The sequence below is a fragment of the Struthio camelus genome, chromosome 9 (genome assembly GCF_040807025.1).
Source record: "Struthio camelus isolate bStrCam1 chromosome 9, bStrCam1.hap1, whole genome shotgun sequence".
Lineage (NCBI taxonomy): Eukaryota > Metazoa > Chordata > Aves > Struthioniformes > Struthionidae > Struthio > Struthio camelus.
Window position 1 is genome coordinate 8,644,596 of NC_090950.1, and position 17,778 is coordinate 8,662,373.

The 17,778-nt window shown below is 44.4% G+C and overlaps 1 protein-coding gene across 1 annotated transcript in view; it reads right to left on the bottom strand.

Annotated features, from left to right (window-relative positions):
* The window catches only part of LOC104143560 (glypican-5), a 397,244-nt gene that overhangs the window by 305,093 nt on the left and 74,373 nt on the right, over positions 1-17,778 (bottom strand). The window contains exon 3 of the mRNA XM_009674126.2: positions 2,394-3,088. Within this exon, the coding sequence (XP_009672421.2) occupies positions 2,394-3,088 (695 nt within the window). The remainder of the gene's footprint in view (positions 1-2,393; positions 3,089-17,778) is intronic.

The window sequence follows — 17,778 nt, forward strand, 5'->3', positions numbered from 1 at the left end:
GAAAGCCATCTCACAGCTGGAAACCCTGAAGCTGCAGATCGAACTCTTCCGTTTCTTCAGAGAAGGAAATACAGCTTAATTAGGCTCAATTTTCTAAATAACGGTTATCCTCTGTAACTAATCAGTAAAGTTTTAAATCAATATTGGACTAAATGCTCGCTCAAAGAGAGGAACGTGCTCCGTCTTCAAAATATAATCCTTCCCTGCAGAAATCTGACATCTGAAGAAGCTGGAAGACCAAGGATAACAAACCGGCCTATAGTTTTCCTTTTCAAACAGAAAATATCCTTTGCTATCCTACAGAGCAGTCCCTAACATAACACACTCTCTCTTTGTGCATAGAAATTTCACTAATCAAAGAAAATAAGAAGAAATTGGGGGGGGGGGGGGGGATTAACGTAGTTTCAAACACAGCAGTCTTGTGGAATTCATTCCGAATGGGAGAAGGAAAACGTTTAAAATTTGATGCAAAGGAACCAAAAGAGACTGAAGAAAGATGGTTTAAATAACAATTAAAGAACGTCCTCAGCCCAAAAGACATTTCAGAGAGAATTCTGCTTCCAAATCAGTTAAAAGCAAGATACTCACTGATTTCATCTATAATTATCTGATTATGCACTGTACAGAAGCAAGCTAAGTAAGCGCATATTAATTATGAGACTGACCCACGCGATGCAATATGAGGCCTTTGCCTTTTGTAACACGTTGCATATACTGCAGGAAATATCTGTCAGATTTCTGCTGCTAATAGTCAGGGAGCTTAAGCGTACTCCTCATTGCTTCTGCGTCAACAGTGTTGGGGCGCTGTGATGATTTCAGAGAAATGTCTGTTTCTTTTGTCAGTCTTCGCTACTACAGAAAACTCATATGCAAAACAGTATTTTTTTTGATTTTCATTTCCCTTCCAGTGTCTTACAAAAATTAACATCTCAGGGGAGGTAACAGACGTAAGAATATTTGTTCACCACGCGTTGCAGGTAAGAGTGCCTCACGGCGCACGTTGGCCTGCAGCGCCACCGAGGAGACCTTAGCAAGAGCCGTTGCTCTCCGTTGCGCGTAGGCTCCGTGGCCTCCTGTGCGACATCCCTCCCAAATCACAGTCACGCTCGCCATGAAACCGGGCAAATCTTCTCCCCTTATTTCATGTTTTTCCTTGGACGTCAAATAAACTAGCAGGTTCGAGCGTCACTGATGAAAAGGAAAGGAGTACCTGAGGCAACCTGACCTCAGCTGGTAACGAGTTCATGAAAATCCTTTCTATCAGATCACCAAACATGTTTTTTCCCCAATCTGCATACATATCAGCTGTCAGCTGCTATAAACTGAAGCTGAGCTGTGATGTTAGGTATCTTTGAAGGTTACATACAGGCGTTTTCTTCTGACAAAACACTACTTTAGTCCAGAACTCCTTTGGTTATATCTTCTTCTTCTAGAGTCTTTCCAGTACTTTTTTCCTAACATAACGTAGTGACCAGAGTTCAGCCCAGGAGTTAACCTAATTCCTTCTCGTTTGTTCTCTGCATGAATTCCTGCACTTTCTAGGCAACCAGATCAATTTGTGTTTTTCTAGATCAGTCTCAGCCCTGTTTGAGACAGGCCAACTGCTGCATTTTTCCCACTGACAGCTCTGTTCAACTTCATAAGGATGCAGCCAGCTGCATTGTCAGTCGTGTCAACAAATTCTGGTCTAACTTTCAACACCCTGAGAGAACCTGTCAGCTCTAAGTTGCCATTATCTATTCTACCATTGTACTTCTGTCCTCCAAACCCTACCGCTGACAAAAAGATGGAATCAGTTACATTTTTAGTCTTTGCTTACACAAGCCCTGACAATTAAGATTTTTCATGTTTTTCCTCACTTTCTTTCCACTTTTTTAGTGCCACTGTACTTACTGTAGTCCCATATTTCCTTCCTGATACCTCAATGGCCAGCGCAAAAATAAAGCGACTATAAAATTACTGAAAAAGGGAATTTCTTTGCGTCCCCCTCCGTAGGATGCCCTCTCACACGATCTAGTACAAACACTCCCAGACCAGTGCAACACGGCTCCTAGACTGCTACACGCAAAAGTTTTAGAGCATAAAAATATGCTGTTGGTATCAAGGATAACATATGCCAATTTTTTTGTTCAGAAAACCCTGCAAACAAGCCAGAGCTATCTGCTTTACGAGGCTGCCTCTCAAGCAACAAACTTTTTTTTTTTTCTTCTTTCATTTCAAAGCAGACTCTACCGAACCCCATCATAATTATCTGTAATGCTTTCACGGACTATTAACAAAGAGCTAGTTGAAGGCTAACAAGCGATGCAAAAACCCACCAAGTTGTTCGGATGTTTACTCATCATATAACGAAAGCCAGGAAGGGGAGTACAGAATGACGGGAGAGCGCCTACCGTAGCAGAGAGCTGCGGCCCGTTCAGCTGCGCGTGCAGGATGGCTTCGTTCACCGAATTCCGGATTCCCGTCAGCGCGATTTCCAGATCATGCGACGCGGCCATTTCATTAGCCAGATATTCCAGGGTGGAGATATACTCCCTCCATTGCGCATCCAGCTCCGACACGCTGGCCAAACAGCCCCTCATTACATTCAGGCAATATCCCGCGCAGGGTCTGATCAGCGTCAGGCCCTGGCAGTGCGGGCAGTACTGCATCTTCACCAGCGCTTTGCTGCACTCCTTCGTCAGAGCGGCATGTTCAGTAGTATTTATCACTTCGATGCCCATGCTGAGGGCCTGGCTTAGCATCCTGCTGGCCCACAGAGATTTCGACAGCTCCGTTACCATGTTTTTAGAATAGCGCCCAAAAGGATTTATGTCCTGCCTGGTAAGCCGCAGACACTCTGTGTAGTCCTCTGACAAATCTGTAATTCCTGGGTTTATGAGCCGACTGTATACCAGAGGAAAGAGGCTGTCGAAGAACCGTAATACGGCGCTCTCCACGGTCGTCTCTGCACCCAGAATGTAGAGGGAGAGGTCTGTAAAAAGTTCTTTAACCGGCTCTGCTGCTTCTTTTGCCATCGGTCTGTAAGCCGTCTCAAACAGGGAACTCGTGCGGTTCTCAGCGAAGCGAAGCAAAGCCTCAAAGGCCTCTAAAAAAAGGAGGAGGGGGAGAGAGAAAGACATTAGAGGTTAACAGTAAGCCGGTGGCACCTTAGCAATGAACCAACGCGTTGAACAGCTTTGTTTCACGTAACTTTGTTGGTGTTCAACCTGTAACCAGAATATGCTGGTGGCTAACCCAGCTTTTGCCAGCAGTAGGATTGAAAAAACAGGGCTGAGCGCAATAAAGGCAACACATAATACGCAAGTACTTTCTTGAACGAGATTACGGATTCTAGCTAGTTTGACCTTGACCCAAACTCTAAAGTCACTGGGAAGCCTCCCCCAGGCTCCAGGGAACGTAGGCGGGCTATTTCCAGGCTTTTGTAACCAACACTGCATGTGGCACCCCGACAAGGTACGTTTCCAAAATACCCTTCCACATCAGTACAGGATGCCCCTTTCCAGTAGGGAGGGAGGAGCGCAGCGTCTTCAGCATGCTCCTGTCCGATCCCAGAGAAGGATCCCTGAACAGACAAAACTCTTCACGTGACAAATCCTGAACCACGGGGCAATAAGAGGAGGAATCGGCTACAGGAACGGTCGCGGAATAAAGACTCTGTAAGACACTGATCACACCAGTGCTGCCCTGGACTGTACAAGTAATGTCATAATACCCACGTTTACTAAAAGGGTGCAAATGCTTATTCAGTCTACTTGTAAAGCTGTCCATAGCATTAGCCACCAAGATGCACTGAAGTCCTAAGAAAACTCAGAGCTGACTACATCTATGTCAACACGTACCTCTTGTCAGGTCACAGAAACGCCAATCTTAGTTCATTAGCTGCACTCGCCCACTATCACTGCTTGAAATGATTGAATAATTCAATAGTTTCTGAAACCTATACCACGAAAACATAATCGTAGCTTAATGTTTTATTTACTCTCCATCCCAAATGATCTACAGCTATGAAATCCTGCACCAAAAACAGGAAAAAACATAAGGCACTCATATCCTTCCACAATCCGTCTGGATTTATAAAACATATACTTGCATGGATTTGGACAGCTGATGTGCTGAGTGAATATATGCGAGAATGAAGGATTAGAAAAAGCTGACATACAGAAAGCAACTTCAGATAAGCCTGGACAGCAGCTCAGTGAAAGCTTGAGAGATAAGTGAATACAAAATAAAGTTGAAGCTTTCATGTCACAGTGCTGTGAGTGGATGGCTGAGGCGCACTTCCTGCAAAGTTCAACTCTGAGATGAAGGAACGACGCTGTGTGGATAAACCCTCAAGTCCTTTATGAATCAAAAATAAAATGAAATTATAAATTCATGAAAACTATCTTGCGTTTACCTATGCCATTTTCAAGTAGCCCAAAAGAAATTTGAGGAACCTCGTGGTTAAGGCATTTCAAATTGCACAAGGTAAACACTACATGTCCAAAGCACTGGTTGGGGGATGAGAGTTCGAGGACAGGAACAAGGAAGAAATCAATTGCCAGGATTATTTTCAATGACACAGAAGATAGTAATGCACGCCATTCCCACTGCTTTCTTTGGAAGCTCTACACCAAAAAGCCTCCGGGACAAACCATTCTCGAGCTCCCCAGGACGGAGGGTGGTCCCTGTCAAGGCAGGAGACCCAGCGCTCCCCACCTCCTGAGGACTGGCCAGGTCATGGCTTTGTCGGTCTAATCCCACTGTGCATTCGTGTCAACGTCACCATGCGATTCGGCACGGGGTAGCACAAAATTAACTCTCAGATCAGCTCGGCAAAGGAGCAGACAATACCCTAAGCCGAGATGAGCCAACACTGGCAAAGTTTTGCAGAAAAATCTGCTCAGTCCCTTCCTGTATTGTGTCTCCCTGGGCAACTAACTTGCTTGTTTTCTCGAGCTTTACAATCCCTTCACCACAAAGGATGATTTACTTAGACAGATAATGCACGATACCTCACTGTATATTAAATCATCAGTATTTCACACCTCCCTCAAGCTGTTTCCTTTTGCCCGAGAAGCCCCTCAGCATTCCTAACGGCATTACAGCAACTAACGCTCCGGAAGCGCCTGCAGAACCCTCCAACTTAGAGAATTCAGATTCACTTCTGTTTAAAAGTAAGTTCATTCTCGGGCAGAGCGCTGCCTTGCCAAGTTTCAGTCCGAAGCAGATTTTACAGCTACATTAACAATTCTGAAAAACTGGATGTATAATGGAAACACTGACATCACCTTTGCGGCAGTATAGTTAGCTCGGTGGTACTATGGTATTAAAAGTGTTTTATGTTTGCCAAATCACCCCTCTGTATTTCTTTTTAATTCTAGGGGAAATATTTCAGCAGCTTCTTCTGATATTAGGCTGCAGATTAGCAACCACCTAGCTTTTTATTTTCAAAACTCTTGACTGTGAACGTTCTAGATTCAATTAAGCATAATTCTGCATTATTCTCAGACAATTTTAAGAAATTAAAGTGTTTTTAACGATAGTCTTTTTTTCCATTGATTAAGAGAAATATAGTCATGGTATGTAGCTTCAGTGGTCCTGCAAAAAGAACCAGGACATCAAGCCTATACCACAAAAACTATTTCTGGTAACTGTAGACGCACTGCAAAGATTTGCCCTTTGCCTGGTCAGAAAGACAAAAATATACTTGTGCTTGCAGGCGCTCTAACAATGATCTTGGAGAAGGAAACGCGTAGGTCTTTCTTCATTGTTACATTATATGATGGTTTCAGACAACCAAATTGCTGGATTGGCTGAGTTTTCTTAAGCCTTTAATTCGAAAAAATGAGGCTTCACGCGGTTGAATGGATTTTGTAAGAGAGGAAGTTGGCATCCTGATTGCACAGAGGAGGCAACCTTGGCATCTTGTTTTAAAAGTGCTTAATTACACACTTCTAAAGCACCTTGCATACCACTTTGTATGCAGTTGCTAAATCCCTACCAAGGCTTTTTATCATGTTCCTCTTCATCCTTCTACTAGTCTGCTGCTCGCTGTTTGACAGATGCCCGCCCTGTCAAAGGCCACTCTTTAGGAGAGTGGGGCTTGGTCTCAGTCCTCTTCTCCTCCATCCAGCCACGGGATGAAACAGAGGGTGCTCATTCGTGCAGTCAAATAGAGCAAACTTCAGAGAGACTTATAAACCGGCAAAAAGCTTAGGCTTAAACCTGATCCAAAGCACACTTTCAAGAGAGAAATATCTGGTCATCTTCCAGACTGCTGCTTCGAGCCTCCATCAGCAGCATTCAACGTAACATAATTTCAAACGCAATGTTGACTCTGAACAGAAAGAGCCATAACCAAAATCCTCCAGAATTTGAGGGAGATGGTTATGTATTTTTTGCCTTCCTTCAGTATTAAAATAAGTAGGGAGGTGAAGAACAGGCTTCGTTTTCACGTTCCTCAAGTAGGGAGGTGAAGAACAGGCTTCGTTTTCACGTTCACATCCTTTTTGATTCAAGTCTGCAGGGAAAGCGAAATAGCCAACTTTGGGGGATTTGTTTTGTTTTACTTACGCACTGGTACCTATTTACTGAAAGTCAGGCAGCATCACCTTCCACCGGGAGAACTTTGCTGGCGGCGTTTATCACGCGCCCAGTGAACGCCCGACACCGCCGCCGACGTCGCGTGTGCAACAGTTGATCAAACACAGCTCACCTCTGGAAACGCCACATCTGAACTGCTCCGGCGCTGAAATTACCTCCCGGAGCCGAGTCACGCGAGGACCAGGCGCCGTGCGCTGGCGCTGCTGCTGGGCCGCGCTGGGACATCAGCCTGGCTCCCCCAGCACCAACGGGCACCAAAACCAGTACGCCTGGGACATAACGCACACATATGGGAAAACCTCGCTTTGCACGCGTAGCATCCGCGCTTGTTGGCGAGCGCGGGACAGCTCGGCTTTGAGCGACGCCTTCCTGCACACAGAAGTACATCCATCCTGGGGGCAGAGGGCCTCCTACCTCTCCCACAGCCGCCACCAGCTAGATTTCACACACCTATGGCAATAAAAATCACGTACGAGGTATGACTTATCCCGTGCCAGCTGTGGCAGCAAGGTCACACCGCCGAACTCGGTGCCGCAGCGCAGCCCCGCGCCCTGCCGGAAGAGGCTGCAGAATTCTCGCGCTTCTGCGACCGCAACCTGCTCCCGGTGAGAAGAGGGTGAGACGCGGGAGCACTGCTGGTCGGGCAGGTGGCTTCAGACTTGGGGGACTCCGAGCCAGACCCAACGCCGCGCTCCTCCCCAGCGACGAAGGCACTTCTAAGACCCTTCGTTGCGCAGGCCCAAGGCGGGGGCGCCGGGGCGGGAAGCCCTTTCCCACCACGGAGCCAAGGGAAGCACCAGGCAGCCCTGCGCGGGCAAGGCTCGGGCAGCGCGGGCCTGCTCTGCCTGAACCGCCTTGTCTCCAGAGCCCAAAGCGCACAAAACCGAAATACCCAGCGCGACCCGTGCCACACGTGCGGAGGGGGAAGTCACCGCCACATCCCCTTCTCCTGCTGCCCGCAAGCCAAAGCTGGCGTCCAGCCCACAGACCCGCCACGGTGCCACCACCCTGCTAATGCAAAGGCTCTCCGCTACGTTACTAACTCCTTACACTTAAAAAAACAAAAAAAAAAACCCCACTCTTCCTAAAAAAAACAAAAGGAACCATGATATTAGGAACCTTACTGAAAGGATTTAACCGTCTTCAATAAACCAAAAGCAGAAGCAAACATTGAATCTATCTATACAGAAAAAAACATCGGCATACGTTTTAGATTTAAGTGTAATCATGAAAGAAGAATGACAAATTTAAGTAGCTTCATTATTTGTTTGGTCTCTAAGGCCCACACTAATATTTGGCTCCCTTCCCTTCAACATCTTGCACTTATTACCAAGCTACAAGAGGACAGAACGCTCCAGTTTGTTGAACAATAGCTTCCTTCTAATGCTTTCAAGTCCTTCTGCGTTTTTACGGTTTGCTAAAATATAGTACAACATACGAATATTTTGCAGCGGCAGGACTTAACTACACATTAATTGCAATTTGATGCACAAAGAAATACGTACACAGCAGAAATGCACATCCGTATACGCAGCTACACAACAGAGAAGTGATAAAAACTCAGAATCCCGCTTTTCTGGATACGCCATAAACTCCACAAACATTTACAAAGATAAGAACAACACAGAGCGCTCAAACAGCAAACAGGGCCACGAGCAGGTCTTTGTCTCTTTTTTTTTCCCCCAGAGCTTTGCAAGATTACTTTGAAAAACAATATAAGCGTAAAACAAATTGTGTTATGTTTACAAAGACAAAATCTGAAATCTATTAACGCATTAAGTTATTTTTGAAAATATCTTCTTATAACTTCCAGCTTCGTTTCTATTCTGTGATGTTTGCTAGCAGCAACGAACGTGGAAGAGCGGAGGTTTCCTTCTGATCTAGCCTATCCTACGCGTGGTTTCATTTTCAGAACAGCAGGCTTGCTATACGTAAACGCCGCTGCTCTTCGTGAGGCGGATGAGAAATAACGAACGTTGTAATAACGTAATCGTATCAGCGGTCTCATGGAAATAAGACGTCCGTCGTGCAGGAAACCGAGACGCCAAGCGTGCTGCTAAGCGTTTCGGCCAGAGAAAAACCATGAAGGCGCCTGGCCCGGCTGGAAACACCACCTCTCGCTCCCCGCTCCCCTGCCGCGGCCAGCTGGAATTTGCCGACCGCTCGCCTGGGCAGCCAGCGCAGCGCGAGGCCTCTTTGGACTGACCGTCGGGTGTCGTGCGGATAGGCGCCACCCGGCTGAACCCAACAGCAGGCTGCTGATTTAGGCAAGAAGCAGCGTTTCGCCTGATCGCGCAGCGCCCAAACCGCGTCATCTCTGTGAAGTTTTGCCTCTTCTAGGGATAGGGGCATACAGAGTGTGCTCACCTCAACGGTAACTTGCCCAGAAATAAGACGCTCTTGCGTTTCCAATGTAAGCGTTCCCACCAACCAGAACGTGCCTTCGTAAAGTGTTAATAGCTGCCCTGATTATCTAATCTAGTACAGCAGCTGCTTACAGTAAAACAAAAAAAAAGGGGGGGGGGGGGAAAGAAAAGCCACACGCACACTGGAAGTTCAGCACAAACAAAGCAAAAGCAACAGAGTGAAGAAGTCGGTCTTGGGAGTTCAAGAAACACTACAGTTAATGGGCTTTTTACTCTTCTAGCCACATGCTAATTTACAATCAACTTGGCTACCTGTCCACACGCGGATAGCAGCAGCCTGATTCTTTTCCCACGTACGAGTTTTCTGCAAGCTATTTGTTTTTTTTACATTTACTCGCTGTAGCATATAAAGGAAACTATGAAGGAAACCACAGTACCCTTTTCTAACCACCACCACCACCTTCGGAAAGAGCCTTCCGAATTACTGAAAGCCTCTATTAAAAACGGTTACCATCAGCATTCCCATTTTCCTATCGTATTCTGTGCCGTTTCACTGGGCTACATTATGGATTTTCTCGTGCAGTGTTTGTGGCTATACTTCTACTATACTTCACAGAAGTAAAGCTAAAATCAAAACGTACCGCCAAGACTACAGCAAAGACCTACTTTGTACGCGTAGGGATTAGTTACCTCAAGATGGTGTCTTCTAAAGTTTAAACCAGCTGTACCAGCACATCCAGAGAAAACCAGTGAGCGACAAACACTCATGAAATGCTCATACTGTCCATTATTCAGTCACTACAACCTAATTAATCTCTTCCGTACATAGAATAGATAGAAAAGAAACAGCTTTCAAGTACCACGTTTAGGGGCAAGATCTCCCCATGACTGTGCCTGTGCTGATTGCATCTGTTAAGCACCCCATCACGTACCTCTCAACAGAGACTTCTACCTAAGCTTACAAGTCTGTAGCCCCTTCCAACAGCTGTGATCTAGTCAACTGTAATTAGTTAAGAAAGAAAGAAAGAAAAAAAAGTGTAATTCCAAGTGTAATTTAAAACTCTCTTTAACTTATTAGTAGCTGAAAGAGCTTTAAAAAACTCTAGCGATAAGACTTTCAGAGGAAAAGGGTTCTTGGTGGTCCCTTAGGGACGTCTCCCGCACGGGGAGCGGGCACGGCAGGTAACGCTCTGAACGCGAGCGGGCCTGGCCCAGTACCAGCGCCGGAGCAGCAGATCCACTCTTAGTGGTGCTGTGCTGACGGCAAAGCTGACACACTTCAAGGAAAATTAGTTTCCAAATGGACCATTGGGAGATTGACTTCCAGTAACAGCAATAGGGACCAACCCCATTAATCACCATCTGAAAACTTCAATCCAGGCATGAAAATTAGTCCATTTGTCATTTTCGCGTTCGCACACCTACCGCCTGCAGCCTTGGCGCAGCGCTGCAGTCACAAAGGAAGGAGCCATCTCCTCAGCCTTCTGCCCCTGCCAAACCGACCCGTGCCTTCTTCAAAACCCAACAGTCCTACAGCCTTTTTTTTTTTTTTTCCCCTCCTCCCCTCCGCTGAAACAGCTTTACGATGCAACCTCGTACTGGGAGATGGGGACAATATAGGCAGCTCATATTATGGTGAGAACGATGAACACTGAAGCCGTCAGCTGTGGATTATTTGGCCAGTATCTGGTCCTGGGAGCATCAGTAATAGGAGCGGTATCACCAAGTTTAAAACGGGTTCATTGCTTCATAGGCAGGTGATGCAAACAGAAAAAATCCTCTAGACACAAGCCCAGGACATACCTTAACAGTAGCAGAACGGTCCAGGGAGAAAGAGCAACGTTCTGCACTGCTCTAGTCATTTTGCCATGAAATCAAATAATGATTGCTGCAGTCTGTGCGCTGGGGAATATATCTAAAGTGCTGGAAATAGTAACCCTAGCGTACGCATTCGTCAGACTTGGTGGCCTTCTTGGTTTTGTCATTAAAAGAAACACATAATGAAGTCACAACTAATTGCAAAAGTTTTTGTCAAAGGCAGATTAGAGAAAGCTCTGTACGCGTGTTGGGCTCTTTACGTCTTGGATAATTCTTTTTAAAGAAAATACTGTATGAAAGAGCTTATAGAAAAAACTCCTCTAAGTTGTCATGCTCTGCAAAATTAGCCACAGCTTGCTAAGTTCATTTTGAACTACTCACCGTTTACTTCATCTTCAAACATTTAGTGAATACGGTGACAGTAATTACATTTCACTGTTTATTATTTCTGAATACGGCATTTCAATGTTATAGTATTTTTTTTTTTATGTATACTGCAATTACCAAGTGCACTTACTTATTCTTTTTAAAGTGAATAGTTTAGAGCAAAAATTAGATCAGTTCACCAGCCGAAAGCTGGAGTCCAGATGCGGTAGTAACCTTACAACACCAGCGTGCTTCTGCTGACAGATAAATAAAGCAAATAGTTCTTTGGGATTATTTTGCAGTAGAAGGTGAACTGACTTCTAAGATGATATAGATGAACAGTAAAATGATATAGATGTAGTAAGCAGTAAGATGATATAGATGAACAGTAAAAGCCCTGAGGACTACGGCTAGACTTTTCAGAAAACCAGGGCTAATCGTGTTATTTTCCTTCCACCAAAACAGAATCCCAAGAACATGCATATGATCCATACCTGCCCATTTTAAACCTGCTGGCTATTACTTAGCAATATCAACCCATGGTTTTAACAGCAGTTGGGCCAAACAAGCTGACATCAGAACTACAGCTGTGCCTCAAAAATATTTGCTGTGCCTTTAATTTGCTTTCCAAAACCACTTACTTTAGAAAAATAATTATGTACATTGAGAGACGTTTTTGGAGTTCTTTCCCCTTTTATCTGTATTGACATAGGTATTTATGTTCTTCACATCACATCGCTGCTGCTCCCCGTGTCAGGTGACTGCCGAGCCTCTTAAGAGCTTTGAAGATGGTTATCTGAGTTATTTGATCAATCACTCAACTTGGACAGGGGCGACTGGAAGCCACAGCAGGCAAGTTGCAAATGATTCCTGCGCTGAATTACAGTGCTAAACTCTTGAGAAATAACTTTGAGTGACAGCTCTGTAACCATCAACATCTGTGTCAAGATAATCCATAGAAACTGCCTAAATTCCTCAAATTAACAGTTTGATCTAAATATTCTACTGAACCCAGCTTTGGCCACAGAACAAAAATCCCTCTGCTTTTATTTTTCAGGCTAAAACCTTGTGCACAGATGTGGAGTGGACTGAAGAAAATATGTCAGCATTTCTCCTGAAAAATAAAATAGCTTTCCAGTAAAAATAAACAGCTAAGAGAGTATTTGCTTAAAAATCAACCCCGGATCATCACTTTATGGGATGAGCCAAAACCCCAGTGTCTTTTCAAATAAGGTTCTTGCTATGTTTTCTTTGACACATTGGAGTAATATTGTAAAAAAGCAGTCAGCTCCAAACGACAAGCAGGCTGGCCCAGCGATCCAAGATTTGCATGGAGTTAGAGAGGAATTACACAGGGCCCTCAAGGAGCGGTTCGCCCTCAGTCCGGTTTCTTCAGAGTAGATCCTCAGTATGTACCGCGGCGAACAAGCCCAACTCCCAGTGCCTAAGCCTTCAACTGCTTTTATCCTGCTTTTCAACACACAACAGTTTGGTTATTAAACTGTAACTATTCTACTTTTCAGAATTTATACGGTTGCTACCAAAACCCTCAGGGGAAGATGGGACTCTAGGTATCTTTGTCTGGAAAGAAACAAAGGGCACGCATGGCGGGTAGTTTGTAAGTGAAGATGATATCCTCATTTCAGTCTTTGGGATCAAGTCTTTCACGTAATCTCGTCACACAGGCTGCTTGGAACGGTAACACAGTATGGCTTTTTATTTGGATTTCTGAAACAAACTGCTTTTATTACAAGTAGTTTTGGAGTGAGATATTTTGCGCACACGGTGTAGTTTACAGAACTAAGACAGCCTTGCAGAAGATTGCACGTTCCCGCCTACAGTATGAACGACTTCGGCACCTGAGGCAGTTCGGGCATTTATTGTGGCACTCTGACACGGCCCTGTTGTGTTCATTTTGGAGTTTGAGCACTTAGATGAGGAACTTTCTCTTACCGCCAACTGGTACAGAGCTGTCAAAGCCTAGCACGTTAACTGTAGGCCCAGCAAATGACAAGGAGGCCCGATGAAGAGAGGACCGACTGTCCTCGTGTCACTGGTGACCGCACCTAGGAAAGCAGGAGCAGAATCCTGGTATCTGACATTTAAAGGACAAGATGCATTAGCCCACCCATAGGATGCGTGCAAGTGTTCAGTAATTCACGGCACCTGTGAACCACAGGCATATGGTGGGGACATACCGAATGCGTAAGTAAAATACAGGCATGCAGAAATGCTGCTGTTTGCTGATAGTGACTATTCCTAAAACATCAGGAGAAAATCGGCCAGATATTGCTTGTGCAGCCTTCCTGCAAATGAAAGACACGGAGAAAGCAAAAGCTGTGCCAGCTACACACAGTGCCAGGTACTAATAGCGGAGAGGAACAGACACCACTGTTGGAGAAAGAGAGGGCATTTATGTTGGTGGTCTGCTGCAGCTCAAATGCCCTGCAGATTTGACACGTTTGGGCTTGGAGAGCAAGTCAACAGGGCCTGCCAGAAGCGCAGCAGAGTGCTCTCTGCTGCCTGATGCGCTGCTCTCTGCTGCTCACAGCAGCACTGATGATCCACCAGGCACTGAGCACTGAGTTTGTTACCTCTGGATAAGAAATGCAGCAAACATAAAACATAGCTGTAGAGTCCAGATGTGATCCACATTTCCATCAGAGTGAGCGCTCTCTTAAACTTGCCTCCAATGCATTGCTGCACTACATATTCCAGTTTCCTGGCCAGGAAATGCTTCAAGGCTGCCAGTAACATTGGGGCAACGAAGAAATGGATGTATTCTAATTGTGCATTTCTAGTGTATTAATGACTGTTAAGAAAGGAAAGTACAAAATAGTTGAGATTTGCATTAAGAAAAACAAAAATCTCTCTTCTGAAGTCCATCAAAGCAAAGCAGGAATATGACCTACTCAGATGTAAGCAAGATGTAACTCAGTTCTTCTGGGAATCTTTTCATTAACAGAAGAGCAACCAAACAGGAGTCTCTAGAGAGAATTTCCTAGACCCTCAGATTATAGAGTTCAACTGGCAGTAGGAAAACTAATATATTCGTTTCAGAAGGTCGTGAACTGTTTCATGATTTCCAGCTGAATTAGTTAGGTGGTCCATTATGACCTGTTTCTAAAATCTAAGAGAAAAATAACCATAAGAGATAGGGTTAGCTTCACAAAGATGAAGAATTTTGTTTGTTTGTTTTAATGTTACTTTTGTTCTTCTTGCTTACGTACTCCAGTAGAAATACCAAAGATGCTTTGAGGCCCGTTTGAGGGCTGAAATCACAAATAGGATTAAAAAGAATCCTTAATTTTTTTCAAATCTACATTACATCCATATTTATCGACAACTTTAAAACAAAGAAAACTATCTTTACATAGGGAACAGCAATACTGCAACCCTGCATATGCTCAACGGTGAAGACTCTCTAAGGCAGAACTGCCAGCTGGCTGGAGAACAGCCCTCCTTGTGCCCATACGCCGTGATGCCAGCTCTCAGCTGCGAGAGAGGAAGGATCATTACTCACCACAGCAGTTAGACACTGAATGGCAGTCTTCTGTGTACTTCTAATTTGTTCAAAAGCACGGGCCACAAAAACCTTTCAGCAGTTTCTTCTGATTCCGGATTGAGGCAGTATGAACTTCACTTCCCAGTACTGTGAACTTCGCCCACCCTTGCTCCTCAGGCTAGCCTACACAGGGAAGCCTTTGCAAAATAAGCTAAGGCTCATAAGCTAAAATTAAAGTCCGATAACCAAGTCTCAGTGCAGAGATGGTCTTTCCTACAAGTAACTTTCCGCAAACACTGGAATTCAGTGGCTTCCAAGTCTTTTGGATCCCTGGACAACTCCTATTCACCAAAACTGATCACATACCAGCGTGTAGTATGCTCACCCAAATTTCAGCTGAAAGCACTGTTTGGTATTGTTCCACAGACCAGCGGCAGGCCGTCAAACGGGCGGTCCACAGCAAGAGAGCCACCGCACCTCCACAACGCACTGAAAAGTGTATAGTCATCCAGATTAAAGGCGTTGGCCTTGGAGTAAAAGCTTTGGATTAAAGACTTAGGCAAGTAATACTTAAATATACACACACACACACACACGTATTTATATGTACACACTCATACATACTTTCCTGTAACAGCCATTTCGGGCTGCTTCCTCTTGTAGATTACTCTGCAAACATATTTGATGTCAGAGTGCCATCAGGTAGTTAAGAGGACATGTCTGCTTGAAGAAGCTGACTTTATTCATCAGTTTTCTTTACAGTCGGAAGAAATAATTTCACCTGATTACTGAAGAACAATAGTGGAAAGACTTCTAAGACTGATTTCAACAGGCACTGTATCTGAATCACCATACATTTAGGAAAATATGCCAGGTGTTGCTTTTTAAAAACCTCACATGCTCACAAAACCTCTCTGAATGGGATAATTAGAAGAGGAACAGTATTTAAAGGAATCCTATAAAAATAGAACACATTTTCCTCTATGAAGAGCTTCTCCTCAATTTATCCTCCCAAATTCCTTCAAGTAAAATGACCAGCAGGTGTTCAACATAGGGGGTCAGCACTGGCAGAAGTACAGATGTTGGCGATTTGATAGCTAGCCAGATATTTGTGGGGAACAAGCTCCAGTTATTCCGCAGGGAAAGTACATGGTCCATTAGCACTACTAAATCAATAAGCCTAAATTCCCCAAATTCTCTCCTTTTAAAAAAAGGGTTAAGTTTCAAGTTTTTCCAATCATATTGATTACAGGAAGATATTGCAGGACAAAAGTCACAATTTCACAGGCCAAAACAATGAAGCTGCTTCTCTTACGTGCAAAAAATTGTGCAATGCTTTAGCAAAATTAATGGTGCACTGTGACACCATACGCGAGTGTTGCCACGCATATCCAGGCGCCCTCTGAAACGAGTAGGGCTTCACAAAAATCAGAGTTTGCCTAAATGCAAGGAGCTGCGTAACTGCCGCCTGTGCTTGCTTGTTCATCCCTAAGTCCCTGGTGGTGAGATCACAATTGAGTATATGATTTTTATTTAGTTATTTGAGTAGCAGCAGCAGAGGAACTGCGTGAAGGAGGAAAAGGATAGGTTTTAGAATAAAACACCTGATGAATATATAGATCTGCCTGGCTCATTTCAAGTTCCTCTACGTAAAATGTGATGCTTTGGATCTAAGTGAGGTGACTCAAGGACCAGCCTGAGTCATGAGATCAGCTGAGGAGCTGCCATGAACAGTCCCGAAGTCTGCATAGCTGCAGACTGGCAAGGCTGCTAAAAGGGAGCAACTCTTTCCCCTCTGGGTCCAGTAATGCTTGGGCTTGCTGACCTTCAAGAACTGCTACAAAAAAGCCTATTTATAATTTTAAGTGACGGGGTAGCTTAGAGAGCTAACATTCATTTTGTAAACAGCGCTGCTTCAGAGGGAGAACAAGGAGCCACGTGAAGTTCCTACTTTAGTAAATTCCTTGGGTGCCCTCACTTACAAAACGAGCAGACATGCGTTATGCTCTAAAAGTAAGGACCACCCTTCAGGAGCACGCACACCAGCAAACCTCCTCCCAAATCGTAGGGAGACCCAAATTCCCCCTTCAGCCTCCACAGAGGCCGAGACATGCAGAGCTTGCGTTTGTCCCGGAGCGCTGGGAAGAGGAGAAACGGCAGCAGAACGGAGCTGCTCTCCTCTCCCCACAGCTCGCGGGAAACGCTTCACAGAAGCCTTGCACATCTTTTTTCTTCCTTCCAGTCTCTTCCCACCAGAAGGAGCAATCCTCTCTCTTTTTTTTTTTTTTTTTCCTACTCCTGAAACTACTTTTAACTTGGGCCTTTATTCAATTTGGTGTTTAAGCATAAGCTTAACCTGCTGAGGACCACTTATCTCCCTGAGCGCAGGCCCAAATAGAGATAGATAGTAGATTTTTGTGGGAACACATTATATTTTTCCTCTTCTACTTTCCTGTTGTACTGCTGAAGTCATCACTGCACTGCTGCTTCTACTGCTTATTTGGTATATTATGACCTCGACTTGTTTTGTTTCAGTTAAACATGGGTCACTAGAGATGGAAAATCAATTACAGAAATGCTGTTGTGAGTTGAAATATCAAATATATCAGTTGTACTGAGGTTTTAATATGCAATTGTCAAAGCCTCTCACACGTATGCTGCTTTTATAGTTCTGTGTAAAGTTTTGTGGTCTTTTACTGAACAATATAATGAAAAATAAGAATTGCAGATACAGCAATTTGATAATGAAAGCAAATTAGCCATTAGGTTCCAGCAGACTTCCAGCAGGAAAAGAGATCGACTGCAGCAATATACTGCTGTCTCCTCATTACAGTTCAGAGCTTCCTTTCCAGGTAGCTTTACCGGGAACCGAGCAAACAAATATTCATAACTAACATACCAAAACTGTGATCTAAGCAAGTGGCATCTTAAGCCTTAACAAGGCCCGTTTAAGCCAGAAGAGTTTCCTGGGAAAGAGGAGTCTTGTGAATGTGAGCAGGGTTGTAAAACACCACAGCACATCACAAAACTAAAAACATCCACAAACAGAAAGGTTGACAGATAAAAGTTAAAAGAGGTTGATATGTAAAGCTTACTATATAAGAGAAACTTAAGAGAAACTGGACGTATGGCCTA